This window comes from Rhinolophus sinicus, linkage group LG04 (assembly GCF_036562045.2).
Source record: "Rhinolophus sinicus isolate RSC01 linkage group LG04, ASM3656204v1, whole genome shotgun sequence".
NCBI lineage: Eukaryota > Metazoa > Chordata > Mammalia > Chiroptera > Rhinolophidae > Rhinolophus > Rhinolophus sinicus.
Genome location: NC_133754.1, coordinates 183,959,903 through 183,983,312, shown reverse-complemented (window position 1 = coordinate 183,983,312; position 23,410 = coordinate 183,959,903). Strand labels below are relative to the sequence as shown.

Genomic DNA, 23,410 nt, shown 5'->3' with positions numbered 1-23,410 from the left:
AGAATTCACACCCAGTCTGACTCCAGGGTGGGGTTGGTTTCCCAAAATAAAGAAGGTATGAATCCGGGGACAAAATAAGGGGTGAATGGCCTTGGCACTAAATTACATCAAATCACCTTGTGGGGAAGTGAGGCCTGTGTTCGGCACTCTGTGGACACACCTTTTGGTTTTTACCAAGAGACCAGGGCTGTCTGAGCCCACATGCCTTTACCGCCCCTCTGACATCTCCTGTTTTTAATTAAGGAAATGCAGCCTCAGGCTTGTATCCAGCCAGAACATAATATTCATAATACCCGATGGCACTGTAATTTATATTCTTTTACTTAAAACAAAGTTGTTCCAGGTTAAAAAAAAATTTTTTTTTATATACAAAGGATTTCTTAACCTGGGGTCTGTGTAGAATTCAGCAGGTTTGTGAACTTGGGGGGAAAATGAGGTCTTCCTTTTCACTAATCTCTAACTGAAATTTAGCTTTTCCTTCCGATGAACAAGGTGACAATCCCCAACGAACCATCAGTGCCCGTGACCTTGTCAACCATGGGGACCACAGGTACTTTCGTAACACATCATGGCTGCTGCATACATCACATCCACAGATCAACGCTCAGAAAACATGGGGTGGTTACACCCAGTGTTACGTCTTATTTTTTAATGTGTTCATAAAGAGGCTCCCATAATACTCCACCACAAATTCTTTTGAAAAAACATTTTGATAGCTGTATTCCACAATAATTAGCTTCCTTTGTCACCCTATAGATTTATTTGATACACTTAAAACCATTATTCTGAGAATAATGCCAAGGGGGTCCATGGCAAAAAATAAAAAAGGTTAAGAATCTTAATTGATAAAAGTGTCGGGCAAACTTACTTAAAACTCTGGATGTTCGATGGAAACAGCTGCCAACTGGACCCGTGGACATCTCACCAGGCTGCGCTGCCTGCCTGAGCCAGGCCCACAGGTGATCAGTGATGCCTATGGGAGGGGTCTCCTCTCCCCGCCTGCTAGGACCCAGGGCCTGGCCCCCACACCTCACCTCCCTGGTTACGGCCCAGCCTCACCCTCCGTCTCACCTTGTCCATCATGGCAAAGATCCGGTCCACCCTCTTCTCAGGGGTGTTCTCCTCCTCCGGGAGCTCCACGGTGTTCCCCTACCGGGGACAGACAAGGTGGGGGCTGGGCTCCTGGCTTTGGGTTTTTGGCCAAAAATTTGTCCCCCAGGTCTGGGCTGGTTCCAGATGAAGACTGCCTCTCCCTCCCAACGCCTCACAATCTGTGCCACTCTGCTCTGGAACATCCACCCACTGCAGCCCCACAATCACCCCAGGCCCCACCTGCCTCCCAAGATGGAAATGTGCAGAGTGACCCCAAGCAGTGACCCTCACCTGGCCAACTCTCAGCCCAGGCAGGAGAGTGGCTGTGCGGGGGTGGTTCCTCCCAGCCAGGCTGGGTCACTAAATTGGATGCTGCTCCTGCCACCCCCTACCCCATGGGACCCAGGCCTCTCACCACCATCTGGTAAATAGCATCCACAATATCCAGCATCTCGTTCCTGGTGATGTAGCCATCATTATCCAAGTCATAGAGCTTGAAGGCCCCTGTAATCAAGCAGCCAGGGTAGACTCAGCCTGGGCCCAGGGCAGGGGAGGCTCTGCCACTCCCCTCCTGCCCTCTGTACCTCAATACGCACTCAGAACCGACAGCCCATCACTGATCAATCAGGTCAACAGAAACCGTGTTTCCCCAAAACTAAACCCCAGTTAAGATCGTCAGACAGACAGATGCATTTAGTACGTGATGACGATGTTCCAGAAGAAGATGACATGACTGCATTTGAATAAATGTAGATTGTTGTACATGAAAAAAATAAGACATCCCCTGAAAATATGCCCTAATGTATCTTTTGGAGCAAAACTCACTATGAGACCCGGTCTTATTTTCAGGGAAACACGGTGTGTACATGAGGACAGACAGGGATGGGTGTGCATGCACCATTTCAACTAGGGTTATGAAAAAAAGAAACTAAAAGTAAAAAGGAGAGGGCATTGGCGAGAGCTGGGGCCTCAGAGGCTGGAGTTGAGAGAAGGAGGATTCTGGCCCAGGAGGAATTCCAGTGCCGCCCCTCCTGTCCCATGCTCCAGCGTCTGCCTCCTCTCAGCCCACTCCCTTTCCACAGTTATGCCATATCCCTATGGTCAACTTGGAAAATACGAGCTCTGGCCCACCTGTCTTCATCTTCTCCCCAGCTCCCCTTTCGTGCAGGCACTGGCCTACACGGCCTCCCCTCTGCAGCTTTCTCTCGTCCAGCCCGCCTCAGGGCCTCGCACATGCCGTTCCCCTGCCGGGAATCCTCTTCTCTCCTTCCCACTCCGGCCAGCTCTCTCCCGACTCATTCCAGGGTCGGTTCCTCTCCTGTCAGCTCACACCTCCCTCCTTCTTCCTGTCTCAGTTGCAGTTTCATGGGAGTTTTTAAAATGTCCCCATGCTAGACAGCCATGACAGCAGGTACCTATCTGATTCCCCCAAGGACTCCTGGCTTTCTGCCCAGCACTGACATGTGGCCATGTTTGATCAATATCTATTGGGTGAACGAGTGAATAAGTGAATGAAAGCGGTCAGTCATCAAAACAATGGCCTCCTGAGCAGTGACCCAGCCCTGGATATGGGTCTTTTCACTCCCAGCTGCACTGCCAGTGGTCCCATGTCCACACCTGCTGGACGTCCCCTTTGCTCCTGTCCCATCCATCTACCCCACCTAGGGAAGCCTGTTCCTCCTGCATGGCCACCTCCAGGAACCCTCCTCTGACCCGGAAAGGCACACAGACGTCTGTGCCACTCTCTCGGCCCTGGACAGACGGCCTGGCCCAGTTCTGTGGCCTCCCTCGGGCCTGGAACCACCCAGCAGCTGCCCCCTGGGGGGAGGACTTACACCGTAGCTTCTCGTCCAGGGTTCCCCTCGAGGTCACCGACAGTGCCTGGATGAATTCAGAGAACTCAATCCTCCCGTCCTGGCAGGAGAGAGGGGTGGGGGGGCATCCATCAGCACCGGGCCACCTGATCAGGCCAAACCTTGGGCAGGTGGCAGTGGGGAGCAGCAGACGGTTACCAGGGCAGACAGACACCCAAACAGAAAGGGCGGGAGTGAAGGGATGAGGGACAGGGGAAGGGAGTAGGATTAGAAATGGGACAGGTGCGGCAGGAGCGGGGGAGAACGGGTGAGGCTAAAGCGAGAGCCCTGCACCACATCTGATGGGAGAAAGAGCCAGAAGGCACCACCAACACGCATGCTCCCTCTCTGGGCCAGAGCCGCCGAGCAATCCCCTTTCCCCTTGACCTAGAACCACAGGCTCAGCGGCTCTTAAAGAGCACAGGGCTCTAGACTGTTTAACTCTGTTTTGCAAACAAGGAAACCAAGGCCCGGAGAGGGCAGAACTCTCCCCAGGGCCAGGCAGTAGAACTGTCAGCCTGGGGGCACCTGGGGAGAAAGCCAGGCCATGACAGAACAGAAACAACCTGAGCGCCCAAGAGCAGGGAGTGTGGAGACAAGTTACAGTAAATCCACCGTGAACACAAGGGAGCCAGGAAAATGCTGGCGTGGGACAGAGTCCGGAGGACTACAGACGCCCATATGCCAGCTGTTGGCATGGCCATCACAAGGAGGGGATACACGTGACAACACGGGTAAGGCTTAATACGTGATGCTCAGTGAAAGAAGCCAGGCCCAAAAGATCCCATATTGTCTGATTCTCAGAACCTCAGTTTCCTCCTCTGCAAAATGGGGACATTAAAAGGACATACCCCACAGGTGGTTGAAAGGCCTCACTGAAAGTAACCCACACAGAGGGCTTACTACACAATAAATGTTCAGTAAATGCCGGTTACGATCATAAATCCCATTATAATCATAATTTGCATTTGGTGCTTATAAGAAAAAGGTCAAGGCATACATATGCGTGAATAAACGTGTGTGGTGCATATATGTGTCATGTGTGTGGGCATGTGCATTGCATACACACATGCATTCGTGTGCACCGTGCGTGTGTGTGTACGTGTGTGTCTATGTGTGCGTGTGCCTGGTACATGTGTGCACACACTTGCATGTCTGTAATGTGTGCTTGTGCGTGTGCACACGTGTGTGTGTTCCTTCTGCAGGAGGGAACAGCAGCAGGAAAGAGTGGGTGTGGAGACGCTGAGGGTGCTGGCAGGAGCTGAGCCGGCTGCTGCAGGAGGGAGGGGCTCTGGGCCGGCACAGGCCTTGTCAATCTCCAGCTTACCTTGTTTTCGTCAAAGACGTTGAAAACGAACGTGGCGAACTTGGTGGGGTCTCCAAATGGGAAGAATTGCTTGTAGATCTTCTGGAAGCCGGCTGCATCCAGCTGCCCGCTGGGGCAGTCCTTGATGAAGCCTTTGTACCTAAGGTGCAGACCAGGTGAGGGAGGGTAGACGAGAGGCCACCACCACCCACCTGCCAGGAGCTCCTGCCCAGCCCCCTGAAGGCTGTGAATCGCTGTCCAAACAGACAGTGCCACACAGGGGTCTGGGCGCAAACCTGGCCATCACAGGCTTGGGCCCATCCCACCTCTGCCTCTCGGTAGCTGTGGGACCTGCGGCAGGTGACGGTTCCTCTCTGAGCCTCATCTGTACAAGGGGGTTGGAGTCGCATGAGAATGAACCCCGACACTGCACAGAACACGTGGCCATGTGGCCCCAGGCTCCACACAGAGGGGCTGAAACAAAACGCACTCCAACAACGGCCCCGGAGCCTCACTCTCACACAAAGCACTTTCGCCTCCCCCACCTTCTCCACTGAGCTGCCATATGGGGCCGGCAGCTGGCTCTCCTCCCACATGCCTTCACCCCCAATATGCCTCTGTTCCCAAGAACTGTGTAAACAGATACTGGGGCAGTGCAGTGAACTTGGAGGAACCCTGGTTGGTTCCAAATGGACTTTTCCACCCTGTATTCCTGGTGTCCAGCACTGGGACCCTCCAGATACCCAGCTGACAGCCGCATGGCTTTGCAGCTCAAACCCTGGCTCTGCCATTTCCTAGCTGTGCAACCTTGGGCAAGTGGCCTCAGCTCTCTGAGCCTCAGTCGCCTCATTTATAAAGAGGGACAATTATCACTAGTTGGGATCGCGTAAGATGGTGCATGTAGTGTACTTGGCACAGGCTGGAGATAAAGAACGACCAATAGCAGGATCTTTAGTGTTAGGAACTTAAGTGTGTTGTTTTAAACCAATTTGCAAGTTGGCTCCTGTGCGTAGCTTAGCATCTCCAACTGGGAGGTACATTCCTCTGAGGACAACCCCCAGCACAAAGGAAACCAGAGAGAAGGATCAGCTGTTACCAGCGACAGCTGTCACCTCCCTGGGCCACTCTGTGCTGGGAACTCTGCAAACCTCACTCTACTAGAATAATACCTAACAGGTAGGTACTACAACGAAGCCCACTGCAAGATGAAGAAACTGAGGCTCAGAGGGGGAAGATTTGCAAGTTCCCACAGCCCGCACGGGAGCTGAGCCCACACGAGGATCGAAGATGAAGAGCCGTGATGCTCAGAGACACTGGATCGCTGAAGACTGTCCCACCTGTCCCACCAGCCTCTGCTCTAACAGAGACCCATGAGAAGATTCCACGCTCCCCTCTCGCGTGCGAGGATTCTGGGAGTGTTGCGCCTAAAGTTGCCGGTGGTACCACGGCTGGGGTCCACAGACAGAGGAAGGTATGGAGAAGCCACCACTCCCCACCCATGAGAGAACAATCTAGGAACCTGGGATGGGTGCTGGATACACGAGGACCCACAGGGACATGCAGGGCACCAAAGGACGGAACCTGATGGATTCTGCAGCCTAAACGATGGAGTCAGGTGTCAAAAAGCAAACAAGACCCTTGCTAACACGTCAGCTGAGCCTTAGGGCTGAGGGGTACCAGGGTGAGGGAGAGGCTGGGAGGAGAGAAGATGGAGTGGGGTGTGGACCTTCCTTCTGGGGTCACACCGCTGTCCTGACAGTGCCCACAGCCAACCTGAGGTCATGAAACAGGCCAGGCCCATGCGCCTTTTCGCCCTCCCCGATCCCAGGCACCTTGAGGGGCCAGAGCCCAGGCAGGCGGGTCCTGGCTCGGTAACCAGAGTCACGGGCTGATCTCACCCTCTGTCTGGACCTTCGTGACAAACAGCCAAGTGACAACAGCCCGTTGCCAGGCACTGAGCTAAGCCTCTGGATGGTTCCTCATGCAGTCGCCACCTCAACCCCGGGCAGTGGGTGCAGGGATCCCATTTCACACATGAAGGCACGAGGCACAGGTCAGGTGCCTCTCCCACAGCAGGTCCCCTCCAGGTCCTGCCCTTAAAGCCTTCTTCCCAGCTACGTGCCTACGGCTCAAATCTTCACAGCTGGGCCAGGACAGAGACAAGGGAAGGAGGGTTTCGGAGACAAGACCTGGTCAGTGACCCCAGGCGTCCAGGCCAGGTTGGGTCCCTGGGCAGGAGGGCGGGACATGCCTGGCACCAGGATTTGGTGGGTCCATGTGGGGACAACTCCACAGTCAGCAGACGGCTCTGGATGCCAGGATAGGGGCCGTTATTTCCTCCGTGCTCCCCAGAGCGCCTTTCTCCACAATGAATGTGTGTGACTGATGCTTCTAAAAGATTATTCAAAGCAGTAAAGAGGAAACAAAACATGCCCAAAAGGCTTCTCCGGGACCATCCCTGGGGCGGCTCACAGGGGCCGTCTCTCGGGAGGGGAAGAGGTACACTCAGCATCCACGGGAGCTGGCAGCACTGTGAGCAGCTGCGGTGGGCTGGCAGTGGGGGCCCTGCAGCGCTAGAGGGGGTGCGCAGGTGCAGGGAGTCAGCCCCAGGGGGAGCCTTGGGGGGCACCTGTCTGGTTAGCCCTGCAGAGTCTGTCACTGGCACTGTGGGACCCCGGTGCCCTTCAATGTCATTAGCAGGGGCCCCGGGAAGCCCCGCCCACTGGGCAATGCCCATTAGGGCTTGGCCCACCATCCTCTTGACAACCGCCCCCATAGTTCACAACAAGCCACACTTTCTAGAACTTGCCATGCCATGTCTAACCTCCAGACCTTTGTACCTGCAGGTCCCTCCGCCTGCAAAACACATCTCCTCCTCTGTGTCGGGCTAAGCCACTCATCCACCGCGTCCCAGGCCACCCAGAGGTCGCATGGCTCCTCACTCCCACAGCCCTTGTCCATCCCCAGCACAGTACGGACCCACTCTGTATCGCGTTTGCCTCCAGGCTGTGTCCCCCACCTAAATGTGAGCTCCCTGACTCCATGGTTCCCCAGGGTCTGGCATTGGGTCTGGTATATAACAGAGGCTGAGTAAATGTTTGTCCAGGGAGCTGAATGAATGAATGAACACATGAACGAACGAACAAACTTCCAGGCAGGGACAGAGAGAGCATGAGTCCAGCTGTGCTATGTCTTCTTCCTGAGCCCCAGGGACCCTGGCCGGAACTGAGAGCTCCCTGCAGATGATTAGACAACCACTGATGTGCTCCCCCCTCCATGGATTGAAGAGGCAGAGAGACTGGCCCAAGGTCATGCAGCAAGTTAGCTGCAGAAACAGGGCTCAGGCTCAGGGCTCTGGCCTCCCAGGCTCCTGCTCCTCGCCTGCCCCTCTGGGAGCTGGGCCGCACTGTCCTGGCATCAGGACATGCATAACGCACCTGCTCCCAAATATTGTGTAGCCCGCTGTTCATCGTCAGAAGGTGGGTAGCACCCCGCCTCACTGGAGCAGAGGGGGGACGTCTGAGCTGTCCCAAACACCCCAGTGCCTCCGGGCCCCTAATTTGCCCTGCAAGTCATCACAGCTCGGAGGCCAGGATTTCATGCCTAGAGCAGTCCGTTCCTGAGGTGTAACCCATCCCCCACTGGCTGGCTGAGTCGGGACACCCCACACCAGACACACACCCTACTTCGGGCACCTGAGAGAGCTACTGCCTCCTAATGAAGTTCACACCCGGAAATTTCTTCCCCAGGACGGCTGAGATGTGACTGCATCCCCACCCCCACCAGGCCTCAGGTTCCAACAGGCCCAGACCTCCTCCCTGTCCTCCGCTGGCCCCCTCCCTCTCTTCTTCAGACTGGCTGCCCCAGGGAACCTGCTCCTGGCGGATGCGCCCAGGAGACAAGGCTTGTGCTCCAGTCCTGGCCCTGCCTGTCTTGCTGTGAGAGGGACCCAGAATGTCCCTCAATTTCCCAGCTGGTAAAATAAGTGGTTTAGACTAGATCAGGGTCCCTCCCCCTAGCACCATTGACATTTGGGCCTGGGTGGTTCTTGGGGGGGTGGGGGGCTGACCTGTACATTGCTGGGTGTTTAGCAGCACCCCAGCCTCCACCTGCTAGATGCCAGTACCACCGCTCCCCCAAGTTGTGACAACCAAAAGTGTCCCCAGACATTGCCAAATATCCCCTGGGGGCAGAACCACTCCAGTTGAGAACCACTGGACTAGGTGGTCTCTGGGGACCCCCACAAACTTGGGCAGGGAGGGGGGGTGTCTACCACAGGTGCCTGCCTTTCCAGTGGTCTGTGATTCTGAATAGCAGCTACTGTTAGGGACCTACTGAGAGCCAGGCAGGGGCTATGTGCTTTCCAAGCATGATTTCAGCAAATTGTCGCACCAAGCCCAGGAGGCAAGGACTACTATGCCCATTGTACAGATGGGGAAACTGAGGCTGAGGACGGTTTAAGTCCCCTCCTGGCTCAGCGCCCTCACACGGCTATTTCTTCTGCTCAGCCCACTCTTTCCCTCCTTCTCACCCAGCTGACTCCTGCTTACCTTTTCGTTCCTGCCCCCAGTGCATCTCCCTTAGAGAAGACCCCGGTCCCCCCAGAGAAAGTCACGCTCCAGTCCACACACCCACAGCACCATGTCCGCGGACCGGGCCTTGGCGGTGCCTCGTACAGCTATGTCTGGAGAATGACTGTGTGACAATGGATTGGTGAGTGTAATGTGTGGTCCATTGAGATGGAGACCACGTCTCCCAGTTCACCCCTGAGCCTGCAGGGCCCACCACTGCGCACAGCATGTAGTAGGTGCTCAGTAAATGTCAAACAGAGTCACACAGCTAGCAAATGCGGTGGCCAGAACTGGAGCCCCTGCCACCACCTCTGTGCTGGGTGCCGGACAGGGAGAGAGGGCATCCTCCAGTCTCTGTGGCGGCCCAGAGTCGCCGAGGCCTGAAGCCCTTGGTGAGCCTGCTTTCGCAGCGCCTTCAGCTTGATTCCAGACCCAAGGTGGACGTGACAGTAGTCCTAACATTGTCGCTGGCACAGGTCGGTCCCGGGAGCGGGGGAAAGGCACGAAAAGAATCCTGTTACCACAATTTGCACTGCTAACTGGTAACCTGGGGTGATCAGCATGGTCAGGATTTCAGGGTGGGGTCTCGGGGGCCAGCCCCAGAATCTCCAGGCACCACAGAGGACAAATGGCCCTGGCGTCCACCACACGGGCTCCACTGTGACAAGCCACCCAGGAAGGCACCCACTTCAGACCAGTACTTCAAGTGAGCAGTAGAAAGGAGGGGGGAAGGGATCTCATTTATATTACTGTTATTCTCATCATGAGTCTCCGTGCTTACTGTGTCACTGGCTGTATGGAGCGTGCAGGAATTCTGCAATATGAAAAAGGGGTTTAATTTTTTAAAGTTTAAAACCTGAAATAGAAGGGCTCAAGCTTCTGAATCACACCTGGCTTGATCCCAGCACCATTCTTGACCTGTGTGGGACCCTGGGCAGGTGACTTCCTTTCTGAGCCTCAGTTTCCTCCTCTGTGAGGTGGGAACCAACACGGCACCTGCCTTTCAGGCCTGCATGAGCCTTGACAAATGGCAGCAGTACTGTGGACAACAAAGGGTGTCCTGCACACCTACCCTCCCCCATGTGCTGGAGCCCGAGACGCCACGGACAGCCCACCCCCGCCGCCCTGTCCTGCCAGCAGTCCAAGGAGGGTGCTCCAGCTCACCGTCCGGAGGCCCAGCTCTGGCCCCAGGGAGTCCTTCATAAAATCTCATCTCCTGGTACACAGGGAGGCTTTTCGGGGGTCTGCCAGGACCCCCAATGCCCCTTCTCCACCCAACCCCTCAGTCTGAGGCATTGATAGGGCAGCCATCCCTCACACAACCTGTTCAAGAGCAGGGGTCTTAACTCTTTGGGGACCAGAGACCCCTTGGGCAATTGGAGAAGCTACAGGACTGAGCGTGGGACATGGGCACAGCCCAGGAGCAGCGCCCATATGATTTCCAGCACATGGGCACAGGCTTCTGATATGGCTGATTGTTTTTGGGGACTGGCTCTCTGTGACAGAGTGGAAACGAGAAAAGAAAACCCTGGACTTGACAACTGCATTCTTACGCTTCTTAAAAAGGGAAGGGAAGAAGAAATCTGTCATTTTACAGAAACACTGAAGGCTGAATGCCACTTAAGAAACACTCCCAACTCGACACTGGGCTTCCTCCCCATGGGCCTCCCAGCCCCCTTCCGCCCCCACTGTGCCAGCCTCTGTCCCCCAACAAATTCCAGGTATCTCATGTTCCTCAATCCCTGCTGCCCCCAGCACCTGGCACTGGCCTGGCACATAGTAGATGCTCAGTAAAAATTTACTGAACTAACAAACCAACAAAAGAATGAGTGAATGAACAAATGAATGACAGTAAATGAATGAATGAATGAACGAACAAATGCTCGCACTGACACATGGGTCCAATTCTGGCTCAGCTTCTCATTCTCAGTTCCCCAAAGGCCCCAGCCTGCTAGACTTCCCAGAATTCACTGCCCTCTGTTCCCACAGAACTCTCTCCTCTGAGACCCAGCTTGGAGCAAGCTTGCATCACTTTCCATGCCAATTTTCTTCAGTGCTCCCCTCAGTGTAATAGGTGGGCACTAAATAGATAGATGGATAAATAAGAAAGCTTAACCGCCAGCTACCATCAGCCAAATGTGGCTGGGACTACCTCGGCGAGGCTTTGGAACTGTTCTATTATCTTTGCGAACAGCTCCCTTTCCGTGGCATTCCCACCAGAGCTCCCTGGAGATCTGACTTCAGACGATCCTGGAGGAGGGTTCCAAACACATCCAGGAAGATGATGCCGCCTCCTTTCTCTTCTCCCCGCCCCCTCACTCCCCTGCCTTCAGCTTTGTGGGGTTTCCCAGAGCCAGAGCCTGGGCCAGAGAGGAGGAATAAGCTGGACTCAGACTCCCCGTGGCGCTCGCACGCGCGAGCACACACACACACACACACACACACACACACACACACACACACAGAGCTGTGTGACCGGGACACGTGTCCCTGCCCCTCTGAGCCTCAGTTTCTTCATCTGTAAAATGGGGGCTGCCTCTAGACTTCCCTAGCAGCCCTGTTCTAAGTCTTAGCACAGTGCCGGCCCACAGGAGACACCCGTGGATGTTACGGAGCGGCTGCTTCCTTACCCACGGCTGCCTCCACGGAGGATGGTCCAGGACTGACAGCTGGCCCTGTTGAGGCGGCCCTGCAGGAGTCCTCCTGCCTCCACTCACTATTTTTGTAACAATACTACCAGGTTATCTGGTTGCTATAAAAGTAATAACAGCATTACAGAAAAATTGGAAGATAGAAAATATAAGTGGGAAAGAAAGTACCCATAGCCCACGATGGCATCGCCACCCAACACCCACGACTGCCACTGCAATTTTTCATCATAGCATTGTGCTGTGGGTCCCACGTGTGCTCTGTGGCTTCCACTCAGGGTCCCGTTCTCTTCGTCCTCCAGGTGATACCGATCTTCACAGTTCCCTCTGGGGGCCTGGGACCTGCTGCTGATCAGGCCCCATTGTGGGTCCTGATCTTCCACTGCTGTAACTCGGGCTCAGGGTGGGAATTGAGATGGTCAAGTGCAAGGGGTCGGGCGGGCAGGGTCCCAGGCTGGCTGCGGACCTGACACTGGCCCCACCTCTCTAAGCCTACAGCCTCCTCCGTCTGCTAAATGCAGACAACTGCACCAGCAGCCTAGAGCTGGGAGCGGCGGAGACAATGCTGTGTGGTCTCCAGCGTGAAGCCTGGTGCGAGGTGAGTGTCCAGTTGGTGCTGTGACCTGGCCTGAGCTCCTGACAACCTGGGGCCTGGGCTGTCCCGGGGAACCTGGGACCCAACCAGCACTGAGGCCTGCGTTCTAGTCCCAGCTCTGCTTCTGCTCGCTGTGTGGCCCAGGATAAATCATGGTCACATAGGGCCTTGGTTCCCCTTCTGTGTAGCTACTAAAAGTCAGCACAAAGCAAGACTATCCTGACTGTTCTGGAGAAATGGCAGCAGGGTGGTGAGTGCAGACCTCTCTGAGGAGGTGACATGGGAAGTGGAGATGCCACGATCTGGGCACAGAGGGAACAGCAAAGGGAACAGCAAGGATGGAGGCTCTGAGGTAGGAATGAGTTTGGCGTGGGTGAGGAATACCACAGTGGCAGGTGCCCAGGGAGAAGCGGAGAAGGTGAGGTCAGAGACCTCAGGGAGCCCTGAGGGCCAGGCAGCGGGTTGGAGCTTTCTTCTCAGAGCAGTGGAAAGCCACAAAGCGGCTTTATGAGAGAGAGGGAGCAAGAAAGAAAACACACACACACAAGGAAGTTGAAGTCGCTTCCCTGCATGAACCTCCGTGGGCACTTAGTAGGTGGACAGGACAATTCTGTCCACTGCAGCTGCTGCTCTCTGCATGGCCCTCCCTACTGTTTCCCCACCTCCACCCCAGATAGTTTGGTCCTAAATTGTTTGCCGTCATGACAGGCTGGGCTCAAGAACCCTGAGTTTTCCCATGGGAGGGCAGACATCGTGCATTCCCCAGCTGTTGGGGGCCTTGAGAGCAGGTTAGAACATGAAGGGGCACTGGCTGGAGACTGGTGGGAAAGGATCCTCTGAAAATGGGCCAGGGAATTTGGGATGCAGGTGTTCATCCCATTTGTCTCCTGTGCAAAGGACAAGGGGATGGTGGGGTGCATGGATCTGGCCTCTGACCTAGCAGGCTTATGGTATAGTCCTGGAGAACCAGAGAGGTTTAGACCAATTGAGGGATAACAAATGGGTCCATGTTGTGTATTAGCAACAATTGCACTAGCTGCTGAGAGCACTGAAGGAGAAAGATCCAGAGCGCCATAATCTGTGATCCATTACCAATGTCTGCCATAGGCACAGGTGGGGAAAACGGTGCTAAGAGTGTCATTGTTTAACCATCCCAGATCCAGCTTCTCCCTGAGGGATGTAGCCATTCTAGAATCCAACAGTGAGGTGGCTGGTGGGCTGACCAGAGAAAGGCATTGGTTCAACGACCTACTAGCCTTGAGGGTACCACCAAAATGAAGCAAAGGACATTTACTTAAGGTCCACAGAACTTCTGGCAAAGAAAAGATCATTTCTTTTCTTTATGAGCTTTTTGGAGAGAGTTCCCCTACAGCAAGGACTGGGTGTCACAAGGCCTAGGACCCTGATTTTGTTGTGGGAGCCTCAACAACTGCTCCCCACAGGCCTGGCTCCTTGGCCTCCCTGTTGTTCCTCAAACACGCCAAGTCTGCTCCCACCGCTGAGCCTCTGTCCTCGTTCCCTGTGCCTGGAACACTCTCTTCCATGGCTGACTCCTCCTCCAGCCTGTAGCTCCAATGTCACCTTGATGAGCTAATGAAAGTCACTCCACATGTCTGGGTCTCAGTTTCCCTATCTACATACCGTATTTCCCCGAAAATAAGACCTAACCGGACCATCAGCTCTAATGTGTCTTTTGGAGCAAAAATTAACATAAGACCGGGTCTTTAATATAATATGACATGACATGAAATAATATAATATAATATAATATCGGGTATAATATAACATAACATAATATAATATAATACCAGGTCTTACATAAGACCTGGTATAATATAATATAATATAATATAATATAATATAATATAATATAATATAATACCGGGTCTTATATTAATTTTTGCTCCAAAAGACACATTAGAGCTGATGATCTGGCTAGGTCTTATTTTTGGGGAAACATGGTAATAAGGAAGGGACCCTCCATCTCAGGATTGCTCCATAGGTTGTACTGATGAGGATATGTCTGGTTGTTGTTGTTTTAACAAAACCAACAAAGGAAAGATTATTAGGCTCTGTTCCAAATATTTTATACACATGAACGCATTTATTCCTCACAATATTCAGTCAGAGTTTGACTATTATTACCCTCTTTCCAGATGGGGAAACTGAGGCACTGAGCAGTCCAGTAACGTGTCCACGGTCACTCAACCAGGATGTGGGGAGTCGGGACTTAAGCCCAGCACCCTGACTCTGGAGCCCACCTGGCCCCGTGGCCTCCCGCCACTGCAGGAAAGCCCAGGTATGGACAGGTCCTACACCTCCCGGGGCTCAGAGGCCTCATCTAGGAAATGCCATGTTGGGCCAGGTGACTGTGAGGACAAAACAAAAGAGGAGGACATATCTCCAGGCCTCAGGTTCCCATGTGAACAGTTAACGGAAGACCACTGGCAATGGCTGTCATGTCTTGGGTGCTATGCAATGACCTGTACAGGAAATGTCTCCCCAGTGTGTCATCATTCCTGTCTGACACATGCGGAAACTGAGGCTCAAAAGAGTTGGATCACTTGAGGTCACTTGGGTAGGAAAGGCAAAGCCAGGGCTCTGGAGTCCATTTCTAAACCACCAAACTTTACTAGAAGGTCTCCAAGCTCAGAGAACTACCTTCCTCGCTTCCCTAACTGCACCCCCCAACTCAGGTTCACCCTGTCTGCTCTACATTCCAGTGACAGACAATATGTAACTCTCCTCTCCTGGCCCAGCGCAGGCATCACTAATCCATCACAGATGTCATTAATCCCTCACTGCTACTTCCCATTTGCTCCATGACATGCAGCCTCAGAATCCTTTATAGCATGTCACTCCAAGCAGTCACTACAGACTGAGTAGAGCTGTCCAAGAGGGCTATTTCCATCCCTGATCCAGTCTAACTAATCACTTTACAGGAGGGGCACCTAAGCCCCAGAGAGGGGAAGAGACTTCTCAAGGCCACTGGATGATGTAGTGACAAAGCCAGGCCTGGGACCTTGCCTCCTCACTTGTTTCTGGTCCAAACCCCTCCCTTTGGTGAGCAGGGCCTGGAATTTAACCCTTCAGGGCCTGGTGGTCCTTAGAGATGCCACACAAGGCAACCCCCACCCCAACTCCCCACCAGTTGATTTGGGGCTACAGCAGCCCATACTGAACAAAGGAATTTGAAAACAAAGGCTGCTTGGACTGGTTTGAGGATGAGCCACTCTCAGAGGCCGTCCTGGGCAGCGGGACAGCTGTCCCATCAGCACAAGGCCAACACGTCACCCCCTCCCCACCAACATTTTGGGGGAAAGCAGCTACTCACCACTGCTGGACTTCCTTCTCGGTAACTAAAAGAGAAAACAGAAAAGCAGCCTTTTAGTTCATGGAGGTGTCCCAGGGATGGGCGAACACTGACTGGGGAGCCTCCTTCCTGCCTTCCCTTCCCCACCTCACTCCATGGCCTGCCTGTCCATGTCAGGGCACTGTCCAACTCTGACAAAGACACCCCCCCCCAGGTGAACAGCCCCAGCCAGGAGCTCTGTGTTCGGCGACCCCAACAGGGGCAGCCCTGGCCAACCCCCTCCCAGTGCCAACTGTACTGCTGGGGGCAGGGCTGCCAACAATAGCGCCTTACACGCAGGGGCTGGCTTCTCCCTGCCGTCCAGCAGTGGGCAGGCAGGACTGTCCAACATGTAAGATACCTTCTTCCCATCTCTCAGTCCTGGGGATGGTCCAGGGCTCAGAGAAGGCACTGGCTTCCCCAGGCACTCGGCTGCCCCACCTGCATGTGGGGCCAGCAGAAAGGCTGAGCCCCCTTCTCAGCCCCACAGCCCCTGGCACCCTCCCCGCCTTACCTGTCTCTCTAGCCCCTCCCAGTGGTCAGTCCCGTGTTCTTTCACAGGCAAGACAAGAACGGAGCTGGGAACCAAAAGCTGGAATGAGCCAAATAAAGCGGCTCAATCTCTAGCCAGGCCCAAATAGTCATCCTGTACTGAACTATGAAACAAACAAACAAAAAAGATTTTTCTGAAAAGTACTGAATCGGTTCAAGTTGGAACCAAACCAACGTTCTCTCTAAATGACTGAACAAGACCTAACCACTTCCAATGCCACACTCACCCTCTGTGAGGGTGACCTGGGGAGAGCAGCTCCAGCTCCCCATGCCTCATTTTCCTCATTTGTAAAGTGGGAATAATGCTAATAGCACCTGTCACATGAGCTGTCCTGGGAATTCAATCAAAACAGGTGAGAAAGCTCCTGATTCCCGGCAAGGGGCGGGAATGTGCTCAATACAGGCTTGTGGAATGAATGCACGAGCAAATGAATGAATGAATGAACGAACAAACAAACAGGAAGGCAGGTGTTAGGTGGAAGTCAGGTGAGTAAAGGAACCAGAATCCCTTCCCAGAGAAGTGGGAAGGAAGATCCTAGGGGGTGTCCCTGAAGTGTTTGTACCTGATCAGACTTGAGGTCCCTTTTCAAAAATTGCTCAAAGCAAGCTCATAACAAGTGCCAAGTACTAGGTGCCCAAGCAAGCCCAGATCTGTGCCAGGGCACCCAGGGCCTCTGTGCTTTGGCTCAGCTGCCCTGACAACAGCCGTGAGGGGTGACAGCATTACTCTGTCCTGGTTCCAAATGCGGAGACTGAGGCACAAAGAGCCAGGATATGAAGTTATAGGGAGAGGGTCTGAATTCAGGTCTGTGGCTCAGCCATCAGACCCACAGCCTGGAAGTCAGTGGTCAGACTCCTGGGACAGGTTAGAAGTGTCCACCAGGCCCCTCCTTGTCAGCACTCCCCTCCCACAAGCCTGATCAGAGACTGAGGGAGGGGCCGATCCACCAGCAGGCTGCTGCTCAAAGGAGAGCCCGGCAATGAGGGGAGATGATGATTAACTGGAATGGCCAGACCTGGTGCAAAAGAATGTAATTTTCCAAGAGAGTTTTGGCAGAGGATAGAGGGTGGGATGGGGATCAGGCACGGCAGTGGAAAGGGAAGGGTGTCCCTGCCCTGGATATGCCACTCACACCTGGCAGTGCAGGGTGGGAGGGGCCAAAGGGCTGATGCACAAAGACAGAATCTGGAGACACAGGAGACCCATCACAGCACAGTCAGGAGCTCAGGGGTACAAATTCTGGAGCCAGCTCCACAGCCTACGAGCTGTGTGTCCTTGGACAAAGAACTTCCCCTCTGAGCCTCAGTTTCCTCATCTGTAGAATGGGCTCATTGTGAAGCTTAAGGTGTGTGGTGCTCTTCACCTGCATAGAAATCCCATAGGTAGGTGTGATCCCGTTTTCCTGATGAGGACATTGATGTTCAGATGGGTCAGCTAACTTGCCAGAAGTCACCCAAGGTCACCCTGCCAGGAAATGGCACTACCAGAGCAGTGCCTCCAGAGCCCAGCATGGATGCCCAATTGGGTGCCCTCATACTTTAAGTCAGCCAATGAGCTTCATGACCTTGGGTGACCTTGGCATCATGTAACATAAACAGGAGCTGAGTGACAAGGGCTTGGGTGGCAGGGCCACTGTTGACCTTAGAGTGGGCCTCACAGGGGCAGAGGTTTCCCCAGAATGTCCCAGCTCAGAGTCCCCACCCTTCCCTAACCCCCTCACAGTCTCCCAGCAGCCGTCCCTCAGGGTCTCTCAGCCACCAGGCTCCCCTGGGCCCCCTCACCCAACCAAGCTCCCAGGATGCAGCAGCCATGGGAGGTGGGGGGAGGGGCATGGTTGGCTGCCCCTCCCTCATTAGAAAGGTCCCCAACACAACACTGGGTGATCAGCTGGCAGCCAAGCCCCAGGGGATGTGAGCTGGGGTTGGGGAGACAAGCTCTACCCAGGCTTTAAGCAGCGAATTAACCTTTCAGAAACAGAGGAGGCCATCAGGTCTCCGGCCCCATGCCCGGGCCAGCAGCTCTTCCTGGCTTCACTGCCTGCAGTCTTGGGGGGTATTAGAAGGGGGTGGGCAGCAGGCAGCTCTCTGGGGGCCTGGCCATCTGCCCACAGCCCCTCCACCAGGGTCAGACAGGATTGCGTCCAAATCCCAGCTGCCTGCTGACCAGCTCTCACCCCAACCTGGAGGTGACAAGTGTGACCCTCACTGTCTAGGGGAGGAAGTGAGCCAGGGGAAGGAAGCCACCTGAGGAAAGAACCTAAGGCCACAGCCAGAAGGAGGCCAGGAAGGACCCCTGCCCAGGTCTGTCCCACACCGAGTGAGACCGTGTTCTCACCACTCTGGCTGGGTCTCCAGACGCTCAGCCGTTCCCTCTCCACCTTCTCAACTCGTCTCTAGTCATCCGTCCAGTGACTCACTCAGGATGTTTCTTCAAATCAGCTCACTTTCTTTTTACTTACTTGCGTGATCTAACTTCAGTCTAAGCAATAATATCCACAGAATTACCAGTGACATGTGCTCTTCGTATCTTTTTTAAACACAATAAAAATATAACTATTAAAAGATAATTGTCTTTGATCAAACGTGGCCTCCCCATCGTGACACCCCAACAGCATGTGCTCCTGGTGTGATTCAGTGAGGGGACGGTACCCATGGAAATCTCCTGCCAAAAAGGTTTCACCTGAATTTAATCTTGAGGACATAATCAGACAAGTCCTGATGGTGGGACATTCTACAAGACAACTGGCCAGGACGCTTCAGTAAGGCAGGGCCATGAAAGGTAAAACGAGGCAGGGGATTGTTCCGGAAAAAGAGACTAAAGAGACAAGGCAGCAAATGTAACTCGTAATGCCTAGACTGAGTCCTGGATCTGGAATTTAATCCAGCTAAAGGGATGTCTGGGGACAGCTGGGGAAGTGGCACTGAGGGCTGGCGACGACGTGCCCTGATGGGACTCACTGTTGATTTTCTTAGGAGAGCTAACAGCACGGAGGTTATGTGGGACAAAGTCCTTTCTCCTTGGAGATGTGCCCCGAGCTATTCAGGGGTGAGGGTCAGGCTGCCTGCCGCTTTTTGGGAGGTGCAGAAATATATCTATCAATATTTAGAAAGAGAGAGGGAGCAAATGTGGCAAAATGTTGACAGGTGACCATTCCAGATGAAGGCTACACAGGTGCTCACTGCAGTGTTTGAAATACAAAGTTGTGGAGGGTGGGGAGAGGAATGTTTGAAATTAAAAGTTGGGGGAAAGGTGTGTCCTCAATCAGCCCAAAATCTGTGTGCCCCACCCTAGCGCCAGGAGGGCCGGGGGTCTTGTCCAGGGTCCTGACCTGGGCAGCTCTGACCACCACAGGCACTAGGAGGAAGGAGAAGGATGGGAGACAATCATGGGGTCCCTGTGCCTCCACCTTCTGCCCAGATAACCAGAGTGATATTCGTGGGCTCACACTCTCTGTCCAGGTCCCACCGCCCTTCTCCTGGAGCCCCCATCCAACTATGAAATTAACAGCGGTCCACCCAAGTGGCTCTTGGATTCAGGGCCTGGCAGGAAGGAAGACCATCGTCAGTGCAAGCAGCCCATTACCCGGCCCACACCCCAAACTCGTGACCCCCTCAAGCGCCTCTAATTGGCCCTGTCTCCAGACCTTTGTACCTGCTATTCCCTCTGCCCTATGCACCTTTCCCTTCCCAGCTGGGAGGTTCCTTTTCTAGGAATCCCTCCTGACCCTGCCACAGCCCCTGAGGCCGAGGGGCTTCTCCTGACATGTCCTAGCACCACCCTCGGAGCCCAGCCCCGTGTCCTGCACACGGGAAGCAGAGAACAAACCCTTGTTCCTTCATCGTCACCAAGCCCCATAACCAGGCTTGGAACACATCCTAAAACTCGTTTCTCACAGCATGCTTACCTTCACAATTACAACTGGCTCTGGCCAGTTTTAAAAACAAGCTGCCTTTCTCCAGCACGCTCCTGCCTCCAGGCCAGAGGAGCCCACGCTTGTTAGGAAACCAGGATTTAAAACTGGATGTGGACCATTCTCTAGTGGATGGTCCTCATTCCACAAGGCTGGAACGATGGGCGTCGTCTTTGGCCATTTGTAGGCTGGGTTACTCTGAACAAGTTACTTAACCTCTCTGAGCCTCAGAGTCCTCACCTGAAGGAGGGGTATAAATCCCTACCCGGCAGAGCCATTGGGAGGAGTTCCTGAGAGGTGGAAAGAGAATTCCCAGCTTGGAGTGGGCACAGAGCTAGGAGGAGAGAGGGGCTGGGCGCCCACTCCACTTCCTCTCCCACTGGACTCCCTGAGAACCAGGGGCAGTAGAGTGGGAGGCGGCTGTGGTCTCAGAGTCAGGAGGGGGCCCAGCCCCTGCCTGCTGCCCAGCCTGGGCTCGTTGACACCAGCCCGTGTCCCTCAGCTGCGGCAGGGCGCCCACAGTGTGCACCCCAGAGCAGCACTCCTGAGGCCACTCCCCATGCCTCCCTTCCACGCAGCTTGTCTGCCAGGAACGATCCAGAGCCAGTCCCTGGGGCCCAGGATAAATGTTGAGTCTGATTTTGATTTCCCTAAAGCAAAATACCTCTCTCCTGATTGAAGCTCAACTCAAACCTGGTGGGAACAGAAAGCAGCAGGGCTGGCGGCCCCCACAGAGGCGCCGATTGCAGCACAAGGGACCCATGGCAGATAGCAAATACTCCTGGCTTCTTCAGTCACCCTCCTGTGGCCAGCCCACACCGGTTCCATCTCCAGGGACACAAGCTACATCAAGTGTCCTCACATCTTCCCACCCTCCATCAAGCTGAAGGGTAGCAAGGGGGTCTTGGGTTTGATTGACACAAAAAGAGACAATGGAGACCATTTGGGCCTGATCCCCAACAGTACCTCGTCACTAACTCCCTGAGTCCGGACACCTGGACCACTGACTGTTCCACCTTCCAGGGGCAGCTCCCCTCGGGCAGCTCCTCCCCAGACCCCAAGTCTCTTCTTTGCTCAACCTCCAAACGTTGGGTCTCTCGACTCTCCTCCTGTGCTCTCTAGGGGCTGTCTATGCTCCTCTCAGGCAGCCCAGGGGCCCCTCCCACTCCACATGGCCCAAAGGGACCCCCTCCCCAGCCTGGACTGCCCCCTGCTGGGTCCCCATCCCATGAACACCCCTCTTCCTGCCCTACCAGGCAGTCCCACCCATCCTGGCGGCCTGAAAACACGAGAACACCCCCACTGTCCAGGGTTGGCCTGGAGTCCCCCAGTCTGACCCCACCCCAGACTCCATCCCAGGTGCACCAGCCTCTTCTCAGCCTCTCACCTCCACCCCTCCCTCCCATCTATTCCCCACCCAGCAGCTGTCAACATCCCTAATTTGGTCATGTATCTTCCCTCTTAGCATCGCTTCTTCAGAGAAGGGAGGGGACCTCTGGGCGAGCCAGCATGCACCCTCCACCCCTGGACGGTTGCCCCCCACCTCCAGGAGGGGCAGTTCCCTGTAAGGAAGGCAGCAGAGCATGGTGGTTTCGTGAGCCCTCGATTCCAGGGGTCTGCCACTCTCTTGCTGCAGGACCTGTCACTTCCCGGTCTGGGCCTCAGTTTCCCTATCTGTACAAGGAGAAATGGCTCCTCCTCCTGCTCATAGCACACCTGGCTGTGTTAACTGTTAAGTGCCGTACACAGAAGATTGGGGGAGGGGGCAAGGTTCCCACCCACCCACGGGGTCCGCCACATCCAAGGGCTGGGTAAGCAGACACCTGCACACTCCAATCCTCCAGGTACCTCGGGCTCCCCCTCCGCCCCCAGCTACAACAGACCCGTAAATCACAGCCCTGAACTCAGACAGCACAGCTGGGCGGTTTCTAATAGGCCGTGTGGCACTGTGCGTACGGGGAGGGGCAGGGGACGCCAAGCTACCCACCTGGCCACACTGCTTCCCTTGTCTGCAGACTCCTGAGGTCACCAGGCCCTCCCAGCTCCCGCACCCCAGGAAGTGACCTACAGGCAGCAAGTCAAGGACCAGGAGCCCCACAGGCCATGTGTCCCGGGGAGCCTCCCGTGAACACCCACAGGGGGCGTTGTGGGACCAGGAGGTTGGGTCGCGCTCTGGGCCAGACAACCAGGGCGGGTCCCAGATGCACGAGCACTGGGTGACCTTGCACGGGGGTGACAGGCTCATCTGTAACACGGAGCCCTCCAGCATAGCTGCTAGGAAGATAAGATCTAACACGAGACGTGCACAGAAGCCACGAGTACCACGGTCACTGCCGCTGGGATTATCATTCAATGCCTCTGACAGGGTGGAAAGAGAGACAGACGGCCCTCCACCCGCCCCATTCCTGTTTTCCATAAATGCCCAGCTGGAGGGGGGCCAGCGGCCTGAATTTCATCAGAAAGAAGGCCTGGCCTCCTGCCTAGAACTGCCTAGAACTGTCTAGAACTCCCGGGCACTCTGAGCTGAGCCACCCCCTCAGCCCTCCCAGCAGGGCTCCAGCCCCTTCTCCCCACTAGGGAGAAGCAGCCCACCCCTTAGTGGGCACTATTTCCACCCAGGTTGGCTGAGTGCTGCCCAGGGCCACAGTGGCAGCAGGAACGCGCGGGGCAGGGCCCTGCTGGGAACCTCACCTCCTGGGACCTGCTTTTCGCCACCATGAGCTCAGGCCTGGCTGCGCTGCCGTAGCCTCAGAAGCCGAGTTCTCTACCACCGTGGGACTCTGTGCAGACAGGCCCACCCATCGTGTGGTCGCTGTGTGGCCTGGACAACACTCCCCTCTCTGAGCCTTGGTTTCCAACTCCATCATGGGGCTGCTGTTAGCGCCAGCAAGAGGACGCAAGTCAAAAGCACTAGCGCAGGGCCGGCCTGAGCCCGGTGGCTCAGGCGGTTAGAACTCCATGCTCCTAACTCCGAGGGCTGCCGGTTCGATTCCCACACGGGCCAGTGGGCTCTCAACCACAAGGTTACCATTTCAACTCCTCGAGTCCCGCAAGGGATGGTGGGCTGCGCCCCCTGCAAATAAGATTGAACATGGCACCTTGAGGTGAGCTGCCTCCTGAATGTCTCAGTTGGTTGGAGCGCGAGCTCTCAACCTCAAGGTTGCTGGTTCGACTCCCGCAAGGGATGGTGGGCTGTGCCCCCTGCAACTAGAAAACGGCAACTGAAAACAAAAAAGAAAAGAAAAGAAAATGGCAACTGGCAACTGGACCTGGAGCTGAGCTGCGCCCTCCACAACTAAGACTGAAAGGACAACAACTTGACTTGGAAAAAGGCCTGGAAGTACACACTGTTCCCCAGTAAAGTCCTGTTCCCCTTCCCCCCAATAAAATCTCTAAAAAAAAAAAAAAAAAAGCACTAGCGCAGCCTGGGACGGGCGCTCAGCGTGCAGATATGGACTATCCTGATGACAGTCACGGAATTAGGATAAACCGTCAGGGTCTCACTGCCATTAGGGCAGCCGCAGGAGATG

At 54.8% G+C, this 23,410-nt stretch overlaps 1 protein-coding gene across 1 annotated transcript in view; it reads right to left on the bottom strand.

Annotated features, from left to right (window-relative positions):
- Window positions 1-23,410, bottom strand: part of NCS1 (neuronal calcium sensor 1) — a 47,985-nt gene that overhangs the window by 10,711 nt on the left and 13,864 nt on the right. The window contains exons 2-6 of the mRNA XM_019728851.2: window positions 15,400-15,424; window positions 4,273-4,411; window positions 2,928-3,006; window positions 1,508-1,596; window positions 1,072-1,149 (exon numbers count right to left, since the gene is read on the bottom strand). Coding sequence (XP_019584410.1) covers window positions 1,072-1,149; window positions 1,508-1,596; window positions 2,928-3,006; window positions 4,273-4,411; window positions 15,400-15,424 — 410 coding nt within the window. The remainder of the gene's footprint in view (window positions 1-1,071; window positions 1,150-1,507; window positions 1,597-2,927; window positions 3,007-4,272; window positions 4,412-15,399; window positions 15,425-23,410) is intronic.